Here is a 16052-nt window from a genome sequence, read left to right on the forward strand (position 1 = left end):
TTTTAAAAATAGAAGCGCTTGAAAAGGATTATCTGTCTTTTCTATTTTTATGTAATTATGTAGTGCGTTTACTTATTTTTGCTTTTATAATATCAGATAGATGCGTTAACATAATTCCAAAATAAGTTGAAAAAAAAAATACAAAAAATATTCAGCACCATCTAAATAAAATATCAGTACTATAAAATTCATCATATATGAGGAGTAAACTAGATTATAATGTATTGTTATTTTTAAAATAAATAATAAACTCTAGCCAAGTTTGATAAAATTATGGTTCCTCAAGAATACAAACTACAAGCCTGTTCCAATGATGTGGTTTTTAACATAGAAAATCCAATAGAGATAGGACCAAAACTAATAAACAAAATTAACCAATTTGGAATTGTGTGGGCCTTAAAATTAAAGGAAGAAAACCAAAATAATAACTAAAATTTTATCAAATAAACAAAATCAAGAACTGGAAGAGAATTTTGAAATTCAAACTGTAAAGAAAATTAAATTTAGGAATAATATTAACTGCAAAATGTATTACAATTAAAGAATAATTACATAGTACTAAGTAAACAAATAGAAAAAGATTCAGAAAAATGTAAAAAAATTGCCGATCGCTTTGATTGAAAGAATAGCAACCATTAAAGGGTAGTATTACCAAAATTGTTATACTTATTCCAAATGATTCTGATTAAATTAGATAAATAAAATGACATTGAAATTTATTTGGCCAGGGAAAAAAGGGAGAATCAGATTAAAAGACCTATAATAGGAAACAAGGGGTTTTGGACTTCCAAATTGGGAAATCTACTATCAGGCAGCCACATTACAATGAGTCACAGATTGGATACAAATTAGAAATAAAAGAATATTGACATTCGAGGGACACGATTTACAGGTTAGTTGGCATGGGTTTCTCTGGGGTGAAAAACATAAATCGCTTTCATATTTTCAAAATCATAAAATCAGAGAATCATTACGTAAGATTTTGAAAAGGACAAAAGAATAAAAATAAAAAATGCATTAAAAAGACTAAAAAGAAAAAGTAAAGACGCTCTCACACTCACTCATTCTCTCTCACACACACACAAACATACACACACACACACAACACAACACACACATACATATATATATATATATATTCCATGATACAAGCTGATACAGGAGATGAGCCTGTAGCCTAGAGGCTAAGGCCACTGCCTTACAAGGCAGAGCCCCAGGTTCAAATCCCAGTAAGGATGTGGCTACCTGATGAAGGCAAATGAACTCGAAATAGATCTCTAGTAGTCTCCCTTCCTTTTCATTATCAGCAAAAATATGTTACATTGATAGATTACAGTTGTCAGCTATAAAAAGTTTATCTGCCTTGGAATATGGCCCCTGGTGGGGCCGAGAGGCAAAAAGGAAGCTGTGATGTTCCTTCAATATACCAGGGTGACTCATCAAAAAAATCACACATAACCTTTCTCTGGTGCAAACTGATACAGGAGATGAGCCTTTAGCCTAGAGGCTAAGGCCACTGCCTTACAAGGCAGAGCCCCAGGTTCAAATCCCAGTGATTTGATGAAGGCAAATAATCCCGAAATAGATCTATAATAATCTCCCTTCCTTTTCATCATCAGCAAAAATATTATATATATATATATATATATATATATATATATATATATATATATATATATATATATATATGTTTTTTCTTAAGTCGGATCACCCTGGTATATTTAAGGAACGTCACAGCTCCTTTTTGCCTCTAGGCCCAACCCAGGACCACTACAAGGCAGTTAATATATTTATAGCCGACAACTATATTCTGTATGTGTTAAAATGTTTTCAGCTGGAATTTTAAAATTAAGGGAGACTAGGATGGTCCCATTTCGGCCTTATTAGGCCTCATCAGCTAGCCACACCCCTTTCTTTTACTGGGATTCGATCTGGTGAACTCTGCATTGTAAAGCAGAGAACTAGCAGTTAGAGCTATTCGATCTGAATCCTTCCAGCTCTGTACCAGGGAGGGGCTATATGTTTTTTCTTAAGTCGGATCACCCTGGTATATTTAAGGAACGTCACAGCTCCTTTTTGCCTCTAGGCCCAACCCAGGACCACTACAAGGCAGTTAATATATTTATAGCCGACAACTATATTCTGTATGTGTTAAAATGTTTTCAGCTGGAATTTTAAAATTAAGGGAGACTAGGATGGTCCCATTTCGGCCTTATTAGGCCTCATCAGCTAGCCACACCCCTTTCTTTTACTGGGATTCGATCTGGTGAACTCTGCATTGTAAAGCAGAGAACTAGCAGTTAGAGCTATTCGATCTGAATCCTTCCAGCTCTGTACCAGGGAGGGGCTATATGTTTTTTCTTAAGTCGGATCACCCTGGTATATTTAAGGAACGTCACAGCTCCTTTTTGCCTCTAGGCCCAACCCAGGACCACTACAAGGCAGTTAATATATTTATAGCCGACAACTATATTCTGTATGTGTTAAAATGTTTTCAGCTGGAATTTTAAAATTAAGGGAGACTAGGATGGTCCCATTTCGGCCTTATTAGGCCTCATCAGCTAGCCACACCCCTTTCTTTTACTGGGATTCGATCTGGTGAACTCTGCATTGTAAAGCAGAGAACTAGCAGTTAGAGCTATTCGATCTGAATCCTTCCAGCTCTGTACCAGGGAGGGGCTATATGTTTTTTCTTAAGTCGGATCACCCTGGTATATTTAAGGAACGTCACAGCTCCTTTTTGCCTCTAGGCCCAACCCAGGACCACTACAAGGCAGTTAATATATTTATAGCCGACAACTATATTCTGTATGTGTTAAAATGTTTTCAGCTGGAATTTTAAAATTAAGGGAGACTAGGATGGTCCCATTTCGGCCTTATTAGGCCGAAATGGGACCATCCTAGTCTCCCTTAATTTTAAAATTCCAGCTGAAAACATTTTAACACATACAGAATATAGTTGTCGGCTATAAATATATTAACTGCCTTGTAGTGGTCCTGGGTTGGGCCTAGAGGCAAAAAGGAGCTGTGACGTTCCTTAAATATACCAGGGTGATCCGACTTAAGAAAAAACATATAGCCCCTCCCTGGTACAGAGCTGGAAGGATTCAGATCGAATAGCTCTAACTGCTAGTTCTCTGCTTTACAATGCAGAGTTCACCAGATCGAATCCCAGTAAAAGAAAGGGGTGTGGCTAGCTGATGAGGCCTAATAAGGCCGAAATGGGACCATCCTAGTCTCCCTTAATTTTAAAATTCCAGCTGAAAACATTTTAACACATACAGAATATAGTTGTCGGCTATAAATATATTAACTGCCTTGTAGTGGTCCTGGGTTGGGCCTAGAGGCAAAAAGGAGCTGTGACGTTCCTTAAATATACCAGGGTGATCCGACTTAAGAAAAAACATATAGCCCCTCCCTGGTACAGAGCTGGAAGGATTCAGATCGAATAGCTCTAACTGCTAGTTCTCTGCTTTACAATGCAGAGTTCACCAGATCGAATCCCAGTAAAAGAAAGGGGTGTGGCTAGCTGATGAGGCCTAATAAGGCCGAAATGGGACCATCCTAGTCTCCCTTAATTTTAAAATTCCAGCTGAAAACATTTTAACACATACAGAATATAGTTGTCGGCTATAAATATATTAACTGCCTTGTAGTGGTCCTGGGTTGGGCCTAGAGGCAAAAAGGAGCTGTGACGTTCCTTAAATATACCAGGGTGATCCGACTTAAGAAAAAACATATAGCCCCTCCCTGGTACAGAGCTGGAAGGATTCAGATCGAATAGCTCTAACTGCTAGTTCTCTGCTTTACAATGCAGAGTTCACCAGATCGAATCCCAGTAAAAGAAAGGGGTGTGGCTAGCTGATGAGGCCTAATAAGGCCGAAATGGGACCATCCTAGTCTCCCTTAATTTTAAAATTCCAGCTGAAAACATTTTAACACATACAGAATATAGTTGTCGGCTATAAATATATTAACTGCCTTGTAGTGGTCCTGGGTTGGGCCTAGAGGCAAAAAGGAGCTGTGACGTTCCTTAAATATACCAGGGTGATCCGACTTAAGAAAAAACATATAGCCCCTCCCTGGTACAGAGCTGGAAGGATTCAGATCGAATAGCTCTAACTGCTAGTTCTCTGCTTTACAATGCAGAGTTCACCAGATCGAATCCCAGTAAAAGAAAGGGGTGTGGCTAGCTGATGAGGCCTAATAAGGCCGAAATGGGACCATCCTAGTCTCCCTTAATTTTAAAATTCCAGCTGAAAACATTTTAACATATATATATATATATATATATATATTCATATACATACATACATATACCTTTCCAGGTGGACCTGTTTGCAAAAAATTTTAAAAACTAAAGATATCCCTAGTCCTTCTTTTCATTAAACTAGACACACCTAGTTCCTGCTACCATTCTTCATATGTTTTAGCTTCCAGTTCCCTAATCATCTTGGTTGTTCCTCTTTGTACTCTTTCTAAAGTCTCCACATCCTTTTTATATTGTGGTGACTAAAACTGAATGCAGTATTCCAAGTGTGGCTTTACCAAGGCATTATAAAATGGTATTAATACTTCATGTGAACTTGGTTCTATCTGTCTATTAATGCAGCTTAGAACTCTGTTGTCTTTTTTTGGCAGCTGCTGCACACTGCTGGCTATATATAGGGGATACTGGGGAACTCTGCTCGGTACCTCTTGAATTCATGAAGGAATCTGAATCATAATAGTCTTATCTGAGTTCTTGTTTATCCAGAAATATTTTCATACATCTACAAGATCAAATGACTAGGGAATCCTTATTATTTTGACTAAGCTATATAATATTTAATAATTTTTGACAGACATAGAGGTGTTTTGATTTGGAATAAAGCCAATTGATTCATATTGATTGATTGATTGATTCATATTAATAATTTGCTAACAGTCACTTTTAGTTGACTAACTAACTAGCGAATAGTTTATACAATCATACATCAAGAATCAATTCTGGGAATTTTCTTTAAAAATTTGTTAATTTTTATTGCTGATGAATTATTTGAAGAATACAATTGTTGAAAAAACAATTTAAATTGGTTTTGGCTATAGCTGATTATTGCTAGTTTTAATTGCATTAACACCTCTATTGCCACTGTTGAAGATAGCATGTTATGTTTTCTGCTCTTCTCCTGATCCAATTAGCCAGTTAATATATAGCCAATTGAACATTACCACTTTCCCTTATTAATGAAATTAGTAAATTAATATTTTTAGAAAAGAAATTCTGTGCAAAGGAAAAGGGATTAATGTCTTCTTGGAAAACTTGAAGGAGCTTGAGGAGGCTCTCTATAAAAGAGGCAACAGAGGGAATGATTGCCAACAAGGAAGAACAGACACTAATATGGTAATTGGACAATTAATAAAATAAGCTTAAAAAAGAGAACTAAATACAGAATGGGATAAACATGCTGTGGGAATATCTAATATATATGGTATATATGCCAGAGCAGTTTGTTGCGGTTTGTGAGTGATTAAAGTCCATTAAAACCTTAATCCCACGGAGGCGATAGATGAAGCCTAGTCATTTGTTCAAAACAAGATTTCTTTTATTATAAAAATAGAAAATAAAACATGTCTCAAGGGACAACACAAAAAATATGTCTTCACATGATGGAGGTAGAAAAGAGAATGGAGAATGTTGAGGAAGAAGAATGAAATGAATAAACAAGCTAAGGAAATATGACAGCAAATAGCAGAAATTGCTCAGAGATCTTGCAATGCTTATAATATGGCTACAAATAACATTCTTGAGAGAGACAAAATTGAAAAATGTGTTTCTGAAATAAAAATTGAATTGGCAGATGTACTGGATTTTAGCAAGAAAAATAATGTCTGGATTAAAGGAGTAGCAGAGAAAAGCCAAATAAATAATTTGACAATTTATCTCATTCCTAAAATTAATGACTTGAGGTCTAATATGAATTTGATGGATAAAGATATTGAGCATGATTACTTGTTTACTCTTCTAGGAACACACAAAACTTACAGACATTTTGATTACATTTGTAAATTCAGATATGAAAGGTCATATTAAAAGAACAACCTATGGAGATTAAAGAGATTAAATGGGACGGTGTTTTTCCAGTTTAACAATATCGCAGCAAGAAAACTAAAGAAATTCAAGCTATTGATGAAAAAACTTTTGCAGAATTGAGAGGCCGGCTGCCTTTAGCAGTGGGCTGAGATTTGCAGAGGGAGCAGATCAACATGGCACCTGTCATTCCTTTGAGGGGGGACTGTCTCACTCTGCTGCACGGGATCGCCCAGTGGCCTCTGCGTGCTTACGCAGAGACAAAGAGGAGAAGGGGTGGCACTGAGATCCCTATTAAAGGAGCAGCATGCAGAATGAGATTTGATACAGAACGGGATTTTCTTTCAAGTTAATTGTTTTTATGTCACAAAGACAAAAGGTTATTTGAACTTTTACTGAGATTTATTTATTTCAGCTGGAAGGGATCTTGCAGGTCATCTAGTCCAACCCCCGCTCAAGCAGGAGTTCCTACACCATGACAGATTGCGATCCAATCTCGCCTTGAAGGTCACAAGTATTGGGGCTCTAACAACCGCTAGCTGATCGTTCTCCCCATCAGAAAGCTTCTCCTCACTTCCAGGTTGAATCTTTCTTTGGCCAGCTTCCATCCAATATTCCTTGTTTGGCTTTCTGGTGCCATAGAGAACAGTCTGACCCCCTTGCTCCTCTCTGTGGCATCCCCACAAGTATTGGAACACTGCTATGATGTCACTCCTGGTCCTTCTGTTTGCCAGATTGGCCAAGCTCAGTTCCTGCAACTACTCTTCGTAGATTTTATTTTCCAGAACCATCCTGGTTGATCTCTTCTGCACTTTCTCTAGAGTTTCAGTGTGTTTTTTAATAGTGTGGTGACCAAAACCGGATGCAGCACTCTAGGTGTCTGACCAAGAGTTTGTAGAGTGGTATCCCTCTATTTATGGAGCTCAGGACAGCGTTGGCCTTTATGGATGCTGTTGCACACTGCTGGCTCATATTTAGTTGGCTGTCTACCAAGACTCAGAGATCCCTCTCTCAGTTGCTGCTATTGAGTGTGGTTTCACCCGGTTTGTATGTGTATTGTTTAATTCTTCTTATCTAGGCATAGGATTTCACTTTTCTCCATGTTGAATTTCATTTTATTGGTTTCAGCCAGTGTTTGGGTCTGTCAAAGTCCCTCTGGATTCTGAGTCTGTCCTCTGGGTGTTTGCTATTCCCGCCAGCTTGGTATCATCTGCAAATTTGATAGTTGTCCTACTATTCCCTTATCCAGGTCATTTATGAAGGATGACAAAAAAGGATAACTATGATTTGTCTTTGTATCTATAGAAAAAAGGCTCAAATACAAGCAGAAGATTAGTTAAGAATGTTGCATTCATCTAAGGTGCACCAGAAATTATATTGTCTTTTGTTCATTTTTGAGTCTTCAGTTTGGGATCAAAGAGGAAAAGGAGGGAGTTAAATAAAGGAGGGAGTTACTGGATGGAAGAGGTGAATTGAGGATAATAATAATAATAATAATAATAATAATAATATTTATTGGATGTGTATGCCGCCCCTCTCCGTAGACTCGGGGTGGCTAGAAAAAAGGGAGCAATTAGAATAGATTGGTGGCCATACAATTAAATAAAATCAAAGTATCAAGAAGATAAAAGAACAAATGGGACACAAAAAGGAGAAGTAGAACTGGATAAAATAATATTAGGTCCAGATAAGAAAATGATTTTGAAATTTTATAAGTATTTATTAAACTATAAAATGGAGAGTTATATAGTTAAAAATAATATTCATAGTTGGGGTAGAAATTTTTGTTATAGTGTAAATCTAGACAAATGGGATATAATATGGTCCAGAATTTACAAACTAGCGAAATTAACAGCATTCAGGGGAAATTTGTACAAAATGTACTATAGATGGCAACTCCCTCCAGCAAGACTAGCACAAATGTATACTGGGATAAATCCACAATGTTGGAGCTGCAAGGAACACATGGGGACCTATTACCACATTTGGTGGACCTGCCCAAAAATAAAGAAATTTTGGATTAAAACACAAGATTGGCTAACGGATATATTTCAAATTAAAATAAATAGAAGACCTGAAGCGTTCCTTTTAGGAATAATAAATCAAAAATTAGACAAAAATAAGTACTGTATTACCTACTGATACATATATTGACTGCAACTAGAATAGCAATAGCCCAATGCTGGAAACAATCTAACCCACCGGAAGACTCGCAAATAATTTTTAAAAATTTGGATTGTGCAGAACTTTATGCTTTAACCCTTAAATTAAAAAACAAAGAAGACTCCGATTACTATAAAACATGGAACTCATTTTATGATTGGTTTAAGAGGAGAAATAGAAGTTTAAATTACAATACGATAATAATAATATGTTAAGACATGTATTTATTGACAGAAAGATGAGATATGATGCATATACAATCGTTTTGTGAAGACAAAATCTTTATGTAATTAAATTAATTAACAAAGTGTAACAAGTGTATAGAAGGCGGTTTAAAAAATAATAACAACAAAGAAGACATTGATAACCAAAAAGAACAATAGTGAATACCAATGGTTCTATTCACCAGAAAATAATTTGATATTAGGAAGGATTGCAACTTTGCTCCTATCAAGAGGATATTGATGAGATATTTTTTTGTTATTTGTTTATTGTGGTTATTGTTGTAATTGTCCACTGTATATTTCTGTATCTTTCTTGTTTTGATTTTGTTGTTGTTGTTTTCTATTTGTTTTGGTTTGTATTTTTTCTTTTCTTTTTTTGTGTATTGCAAATATTGCAAATGTACAAATGTATATACATTTTTGGTTATACTTTTTAATACAATTCAATAAAAATTTCTTTAAAAAAAGAATTTATTTAGTCTAATTACACTAATTACAGAACAACTAGATCAGCATTCCAAAATACAAGGAGGATCTATCTTAGAAACATAGAAACATAGAAGATTGATGGGAGAAAAAGACCTCTTGGTCCATCTAGTCTGCCCTTATACTGTTTCCTATATTTTATCTTAATTTCCTGTGTTTTATTTTTATCTTATTTTATTTTGTCTTCTGCCGTTTCCTCCCCTACATTGATTCCAGATAAAACCAGTCTTTTAATTCCTCCCACAACTTTAGCACTAGATTCCACCACAAAGAAAAAAACATATAACTAATAATGTAGATAAATCTATGGTGAAGAAACTAATGTAATTAAAATTAGCCTTTGATGGAAATTGCCCTGGTACAATACAGATAGAAAAACAAAGTTGGTTGTTGAATTTGATTCAGCTACAATACTTTATACATATAGTTTTTGGCTTTATAAACCATTCCTCACTGTATAAATCAACCCACACTTTCATTGAAGATCACTCCTTATTACTCCTACTTGAAAACTTTATTTTTGATTTTTAGGTAACTGTACCTCTCCAGTACCACCACTCAACTCAACACTAAAGGGAGACTCTCTGAAAGAAAGTTATCCAGTTGGAACTAACTTGACCTACCATTGCATCACAGGTTATGAATATATTCCTGGAATTAACCCTTCAATTACATGTCTGAACACTTCAAAATGGTCTGAAATTTCATCATTGTGTCGGGGTGAGTATTGTCAAGATGGTTTATTCCTCCCACCACTAGATTATCCAATCAGTGGAAACCATGCAAATTTGTGCACTATACATCTGTATTTAACAATTTCATTCTTAAAAATATATTATCCATGTTTACATTTTCTATATCTCAGCCTTCACTTAGTTCTCCTATAATGCCAGAACTGTTAATAAAGAGATTAGAAAAGATAACAAAGCAAAAGGACTACAAATCAAAGCACACAAATATAAACTACATGCATTTGCTGATGATTTGGTACTGAATGTACTAGACATGCAAGAAAACATTGAATAAGTTACAATGGAGATCAAAATGTTTGGAGAAATGGTAGGTTTAAAAATAATTAAATTAAGGGCAACAATCTTGACTAAGAACATAAGTGTGAAAGATCAGAAGAAAGAGAGCTGGGGTGGCACAGCAGGTAGAGTGCTGTACTGCAGGCCACTGAAGCTGACTGTAGATCTGAAGGTCAGCGGTTCAAATCTCATCACCGGCTCAAGGTTGACTCAGCCTTCCATCCTTCCGAGATGGGTAAAATGAGGACCCGGATTGTGGGGGCAATAGCCTAGCTCTGTTAAAAAGTGCTATTGCTAACATGTTGTAAGCCGCCCTGAGTCTAAGGAGAACGGCGGCATAAAAATCAATCAATCAATCAATCAATCAAACAAACAAACAAACAAACAAACAAATAAATAAATAAATTGGAATTAAAATACATCCAGCAAATTTGGAAGACAGTTGGTGGAAAAGTATTTCCATATTCCGATTTAAAAAAAAAAACAGAGGTAAGCAAAGGAGGACAAACATCATGATATTTCTTCCACCTTATAGTGGACTTGCTCTCAGCAAATGCTGCCACCCAATAAATGATTTACAAGCACTTCCTTTTCTAAAACCTATTGGGAGGAAATTAAAAAACCAAACAAAGAAGAAACTCAGCTATACTCAGGAGTGGGCTCCAGCCGGAACGCCAGGAATGGTCATTCACCTGGGGAAAGCAGAGCGCGTAGGCCCGTTCCGGTTCCAGTTGCTCGTGCACATGCGTGCACAAGCAGCCAGAGCAATTCTGGTAAAAAAAGTACTGGCTTTTTTGCTTCCGCACATGCATGGAATTTTTGCTGCCGGAAAGACGCCTGCACACCGTTCCGGCTGCTGCCCATCTCCGGCCGCACCATGCCTGTGGTGCTCCTACAGGCAAGGTAAGGACCGGGCAAGCCGCTCACAGCATGGCATGGCAGGCAGGAGTGGGTGGTGATGGGGAGTCGCTGCCGCGAGAGGCGCTGGGGCAGGCAGGGCAAAAGGCAGCCGGTGACTGCAGGCCGCCGCTGCAGTGAGAGGCATCAGCGGTGGGCAGGGCAAAAAGCGGCAAGGAGCCACCCTGACAGGTGCATGGGTAGGGGGCCAAATGGTGGTGAGTGGGGCGAATGGCAGCAGCAAGCAGCCACTTACCCTTTTTTAGGCTATTCCCGGGGGTTTTCGCTTCTGGGCATGCGCAGAAGCAAAAAAACCCAGAAATCTCATCCTCGCATGAGATTAGGCTTTGGACTATGCACAGATGCTGAATCGTACAGGGGGGGCACGCGCACACAGGGACAGGGACATGCAGGGGGGGCACACACACTCCCATCCCATTCCAGTGGAGCTGGAAATGGTAACCTGCCCCGGCTATACTTTAATATGTACTGGTTAATAGTGTGAGATTACCAGAGCAGAAGCTACATAGGATTAGGTTAACAACTCTAGAAGCCTTTTTGGAGATGTTGTTGCAGTGGGCTTTGGCACTTAGGTCATTTGATGTAGGTATTCCAAGGTCTTTTACAGAGTGAGGGTTATTTGCAAGGTCCTGTTTATTCAGCTTGCATTTGGTGTTCGGATTCTTCTTGCCAATGTGTAGGACAGAATATTTTTTGGTTGAAATTTGAAGTTGCCAGATGTCTGACCATTCAGACATAAAGTCAAGGTCTTTTTGAAGAGTAGATGTGTTAAAAAGTGTTGAAAAGTCTGACATCATCGATGAAGAGAACACAGTTGCTTGTAATGTGATAACAAATATCATTTACTGCCAGACACTGGTGAACGTTTGGGCACAGTTTGGAAGAGGCAGGGGATGGAGAGGGGTGGGACATGCGATGTGCATCTTACAAGCATCTGGGTTCTCTCCGCCACTACTATTTCTCATCTAGTCTTTGCAGAGAAACTATAATGTAAAGAAAAACATCTGAATGAGCTGCCGCCACCCGGGAAGATATTGTGAGTAATGAGTTCTCTCGCAGTGCCTCTTCTCTCTTCTTCTTCTCCTGAGTGGCAGCCATGTGTCCAGAGAGTGGCAGGCCAAATACGGTGAGCTGGATGCATTGCTGCCCCTCAGGAGAAGAAGAGAGGGAGGAGGTGCTGTCACCCTATTTCTCATGTTCTTTTTCCAGGAGGCGGTAGCGCATTCAGCTTCCCAAATCTGGCCCACTGATCTCAGCCAGTGATAAGGGGTGCCAGGTGGAATGAACTGGGGCTCCCCTTGCTGCCTCTAGACACATGGCTGCCACTCAGAAGAAGAAGAGAGAGTGGATGCGCTTTCAGTCCGGTTCTTGTGTTAATTTTCCGAGCAGCAGTAGCACATTCAACTACCTGAATCTGGTCCAGCAATCTCAGCTGGTGAGGAGGGAACCGCCACCTGTCTCATCCCAAATGGCAGCCATGTGTCCAGAGACAGCAAGGGGAGCCCATGCTCACTGTATGTGTCTTGTTTCTTTGCTACTCCATCCCTCCACGCTAAGATTGGCAGACCACATTTGGGTAGCTGAACATGCTGCTGCTGCCCAGAAATAGAACATTGAAATGGGCTAACAGCACCTCCTCTATCTCTTCTTCTCCTGAGTAGCAGTGGTGCATCTGGCTCACTGTATCTGGCCTGCCATCTTTGGACACACGGCTGCCACTTGGGAGAAGAAGAGAGAGATGGCATTTCTCTCCTCAATGTTGTAGGTGCTCCTTGTCCACCTCAGATCATGTCAGATTCTGAGGATGATGAGCCAGGCCCCTCTGGAGATCCTGGGCCAGGGGGGTTGCCAGCTGATGCAGAGAGTGAGAGTGAGTGAAAAATTGACCTAAGTGAACCCGAGGAACCACTAGAGGGGGATGATATGACAATGGGACAGTGGTCCCAGTCAGAGGATGAGGAAGACATTAGAGTGGATAGTCATTGGATAGACCCTCATTATAGGAGATTGCTGAGAAGGTGAGAGGAGTTGCATAGTAAAAGGTATTAGCTTATAGCCTTAGCCTCTTTGTGGTGTAATGTCATTCCCAGGCAGGATAAAGCAAAGGATTTGGGTAGTTGGGTGTGGGGTTACAGCGCCGTTCAATGGAAGAGGTTGTGGAGTGCAAGTGTGCTTGAACAAGGCTTCAAAACCATAATTTCTGTCTCAATAAAAGACATTGTCTGCTGGAGGATTTTTGCTCAGGAATTTGTTGAACTGATTCATATGCTTAAATGATAAATGGACTTGTTATCTAAGGAATTCCAATTAGGCCGAGTTTGGCACATTTCCCAGACTCTGTTGATGCTTAGCTCCGGAGAGAAAAATAACTCCCTTTTCCTTGCCGTTAAAATCTGCTTGTTTTTTGTGTGCTTTTATCAATAAAGAGTTTGAAATAAGGGACTTTTGAGTGGGTGGGTTCTCCCAGAGGGCCGTGCACAGAACAATGAGGATACGAGATATCTCTCACATTATTATTACTATTATTATTATTATTATTACTACTACTATTACTACTACTATTATTACTACTATTATTACTACTACTATTACTACTACTATTATTATTATTATTATTATTATTATTATTATTATTATTATTATTATTCTGTAAAGCTATCCTGGCCTTTGGGTCTTTAAGATCCATGCAAATAAACACCTTAACTATACCCTTATTGGCCTGTACCTACGATATTTTTATTTGTTTCCAATCTGTGCCATTCAAACCATTTCAGAGGTAAAATGGAAGTCGAGTTTGTCTGCTTTTTCTTGCTCATCTGTTAAAATTTATGGATCCCAAGTACGGAGTGGGTCTTCCATCTCTGTTATCTTCTGGCTCTTGATATATTTCAAGAGAAGCTTGCTGGATTATGCCCCTCTTGCCACCCTTATCTCATTTTCTGCTTTTGCCACCCTGACCTTATTCCTACATTTCTGGATTGAAGATTATTTGGCATAAGCCCCCAGTAGCTTAAAACTGAATGGTTGGGCTTCAGTAGTGTAACAGACGTTTACTGCTATTCTCTACTTCAGAACTTCTTCATTTTTACTTATCTACAGCTCAGTGTCCAACTCCTGTTCTGCCTCCCTATTCTTTACTAAGAGAAGGAAGTCTAGAAACTAGCTATCCAGTTGGAACTGCTCTGCGGTTAAAGTGCATCCCAGGTTATGAACCTATATCTGGAAAAGTTCCTAGAATGACATGTCGTGACTCTAGTACGTGGTCAGATCTTCCTACACTTTGTCAAGGTGAGTATCTTTTGTCAACACCAGTTGCTTCTATAAAATGTTGAATGAAATACATTCAGTTCTTCAAAATTGTCAGGTTTAAAGTTGTACATTCAATTTCCAGCCTATAACTTACTTGGAATAAAACAATAACTGTAAATTTTTCTGACTGTTAGATCATGAGAATTTAACAAAGGATATTTAAACCAAACAAAAAAGAATAATGCAAAGTTTTAATAATGCAAAGCAAAAATTTGATATTTTTTTTTTAGAAATTAAAAATTGCTTAGCAAAATGAATGTACAGTGCCGAAGAAAAACATTAAAAATTATCTTAGTAAATTTGTGATAGAGGATGAAGTTAAAATAGCAATAAAGAAGATAAAGCCAATAAAAGTTCCAAGAACATATAAAGTTGAATAATTTTTTTCAAGAAGCAAGCTCCAGCCATTGTTTTGCGTAAGCAGGTCCTGGCCAGTGTACAAAAGAAAGCTCTAAGTCAGTGATGACGAACCTATGGCACAGGTGCCCCAAGTGGTACACGGAGCCATATCTGCTGGCACGCAAGCTGTTGCCCTAGCATAACTCCAACGTGTATGTATGTACCAGCCAGCTGATTTTTGGTTCCCACAGAGACTCTGGGAGGGTATTTTTGGCTTCCAGAGAGCCTCAGGATGGATGGAGAAGGTGTTTTTATCCTCCTCCGGCTCCAGGGAAGCCTTTGGAGCCTGGGGAGGCCAAAACACAAGCCTACTGGGCCCACCAGCTCCAGAGGGCCTCTGGAAGGGGGGGAAGGTGTTTTTGCTCTCTATTGAATTATGGGTGTGGGCACCCAAGGAAAAAAAGGTTCACCATCACTGCTCTAAGTAGTGTGTGAAAGAAGGACCCCATCACTATTGGATTACCACATGGCACAGACAGTCCTGCCAGGCTTTAGAAATTTTCTGTGGTGCCTCCCTTTATATGTGACTGAAATGATAAGCCCAGTTGAGAGAATGCCAGCAACAGAATTAGACAACTTGCTGCAGCCAACTCTCCATGGGAGAACTAGCTGTAGGACAATTCAATTCAATTTATTTAAAATAAAAATTATTTTAATGTTTGCCTGCCACATTTTGTTTTGTCCCTCCTTTTGCATCCTTTCTTTAATGACTCTATTCTACCATTTATTTAATACTACTGTAACTCTTTTCCTGCGGCGAATTGTCCTGTTGCGAGTTGGTCACAGTGAGTTGCCCCAGACTCCCAGGCAAGCAAGCAGGCAAAAGATGACCATGGACAACTATTTCCACCTGTTGGCAAACTACTCTGAAGGAAAATTTAACTAAATTTTAACCAAATATATATCAATGTTGCAATAAAAGGGCTGGAAGCAACGTTGGGGATCTTCTAGTTCAAGAGCCAAGCTAAAAATCCTTGTACCATCCTGAATAAATGCTTGCCCAATCTTTGGACAATAATGCAGAAAATTATTTTTTTTTCTCCTACTTCCTTATGTATGACAAATGTCGTCGGGCATGGGGGAATTGAAATTTTCCCTTCCCCCTAGGCTTATAGGATTTATACATGGTATGCTTGTATGTGTGATTGGTTCTTTAAATTGGGGTTTTTAAGATTATTTTTAATATTAGATTTGTTACATTGTCTTTTTTATTGTTGTTAGCCGCCCCAAGTCTTCGGAGAGGGGCGGCATACAAATCTAATAAATAAATAAATAAATAAAATAAATAAATAAATTTGCTGTCCTCTTTCAATATAATACATTAAGGGAGAGAAGGGGACAGAGATCCTTAAAGTGTAGAAATTAACAATATGGGTAGTCAATAAATGGAATTTAATAAATTGAAATAAGTTTAATTTTATATTTATTGATAAAATGGCCTTGAAAGATAGACAT

General features: G+C 38.3%; 1 protein-coding gene across 2 annotated transcripts in view; it reads left to right on the forward strand.

The window, feature by feature from the left end:
- The window catches only part of LOC139164018 (C4b-binding protein alpha chain-like), a 53670-nt gene that overhangs the window by 687 nt on the left and 36931 nt on the right, over nt 1–16052 (forward strand). For both annotated transcript variants that reach the window (XM_070745574.1, XM_070745573.1), the window contains exons 2-3: nt 9475–9663; nt 13989–14177. In XM_070745574.1, the coding sequence (XP_070601675.1) occupies nt 9475–9663; nt 13989–14177 (378 nt within the window). The remainder of the gene's footprint in view (nt 1–9474; nt 9664–13988; nt 14178–16052) is intronic.

The sequence above is a fragment of the Erythrolamprus reginae genome, chromosome 3 (genome assembly GCF_031021105.1).
Source record: "Erythrolamprus reginae isolate rEryReg1 chromosome 3, rEryReg1.hap1, whole genome shotgun sequence".
In the NCBI taxonomy this organism is placed as follows: Eukaryota; Metazoa; Chordata; class Lepidosauria; order Squamata; family Dipsadidae; genus Erythrolamprus; species Erythrolamprus reginae.